This window comes from Octopus bimaculoides, chromosome 20 (assembly GCF_001194135.2).
Source record: "Octopus bimaculoides isolate UCB-OBI-ISO-001 chromosome 20, ASM119413v2, whole genome shotgun sequence".
NCBI lineage: Eukaryota > Metazoa > Mollusca > Cephalopoda > Octopoda > Octopodidae > Octopus > Octopus bimaculoides.
This window is the reverse complement of record NC_069000.1, coordinates 41571724-41572998: the sequence shown is the minus strand read 5'-3', so window position 1 is coordinate 41572998 and position 1275 is coordinate 41571724. Positions and strand designations below refer to the sequence as shown.

Below are 1275 nucleotides of genomic sequence, written 5' to 3'. Positions count from 1 at the left end.
AAACACACACACACACATAAATATACATACATACACACACACACACACACACACACACACACACACACACATGCACACGCACATGATGAGCGTCTTTCAGTTTCTGTCTACCAAATCCACTCACAAGGCTTTGGTCGGTCTGAGGCTATTGTGGGAGCCACTTGCCCAAGGTACGACACAGTGGGACTGAACCCAGAACCATGTGGTTGAGAAGCAAGCTTCTTACCACACAGCCACACCCTGCGACTATGTACAATACTATGCTATTCCATGCTGTAACCATTTCCCACTCTTCGCCTTCTGATTGCAGTGTGTTCATATTTGTCTTCAAGTCTGCAAGAACCTTTCTGAACAAAGCCGGAAAAGCAAAACATTGCTCCTGGAATTGAACATAGTTCCAATTCTAATGAGGTAAGTGTCCTTGGAGAATGCCAAAAATTAGGCCCTTGTTCCATTATTTCTCTGGATTATTAATCATCGTCATTGTTTTTTGTTGTGCTCAAGTAGAAGACCCATCAAACCTAGCGAAATCGTAGTGATGACAGATACTGGCACCCGCGCCAGTGGCACTTAAAAAGCACCCGAGGGGCAGCCAGCCACAGAGAGCATGCCAAATCAGACTGGAGTCTAGTGCAACCCCTGATTAAACTGTCCAACCCATGCCAGCATGGACACTGGACGTTAAATGAAGATGACGACAGCGGTGGCGACGATGATGACTACGACAATCTGCTTTCCATGTTGGTATGGGTTGAAAGGGTCATCAAAGTCTGAGTTACTCTCATTGAAAGCTACAGTCTTCAAAAGACTTGGTACATGTGCATGTCATTTGGTTTGGTTTCTAAGGCTGGATGCCCTTCCCATTTACCAACTACTTGTACTGGATGCATTTTCTCATGGCACCAACACTTGAGAGACCGACCAGGCTTTAGCAAGACACAACTAAACGGGACCGCATAATAAGACTGTGAACAGCAGGAGGTGCTGTTGGAAGTTTCCTTATATGCAGTAAATGTAAATTTGGGATAGGAACAAGCAGTGATGGATGAGATGTGAATATACATATATATATATATATAACGTTGACGATTTTTTGCCCCTCCGTCTTCGTTTTCTCTTGGACTTTCCTCTGTCCCCTGTTTCTGAAGAAGAGCTTTGCTTGAAATGTAAAACCACCTTTCTATCCTTCCCTGAGCGTCTGCTAATACTTTACATGTACCACACCCATGCGTTGTTTTTTGGTGTTCTTCATTTTTTGGGATTTACTATATATAT

General features: G+C 43.7%; 1 protein-coding gene across 1 annotated transcript in view; it reads left to right on the top strand.

Annotated features, from left to right (window-relative positions):
- The window catches only part of LOC106875577 (uncharacterized), a 12200-nt gene that overhangs the window by 3221 nt on the left and 7704 nt on the right, over positions 1-1275 (top strand). The window contains exon 4 of the mRNA XM_014923786.2: positions 311-411. Within this exon, the coding sequence (XP_014779272.2) occupies positions 311-411 (101 nt within the window). The remainder of the gene's footprint in view (positions 1-310; positions 412-1275) is intronic.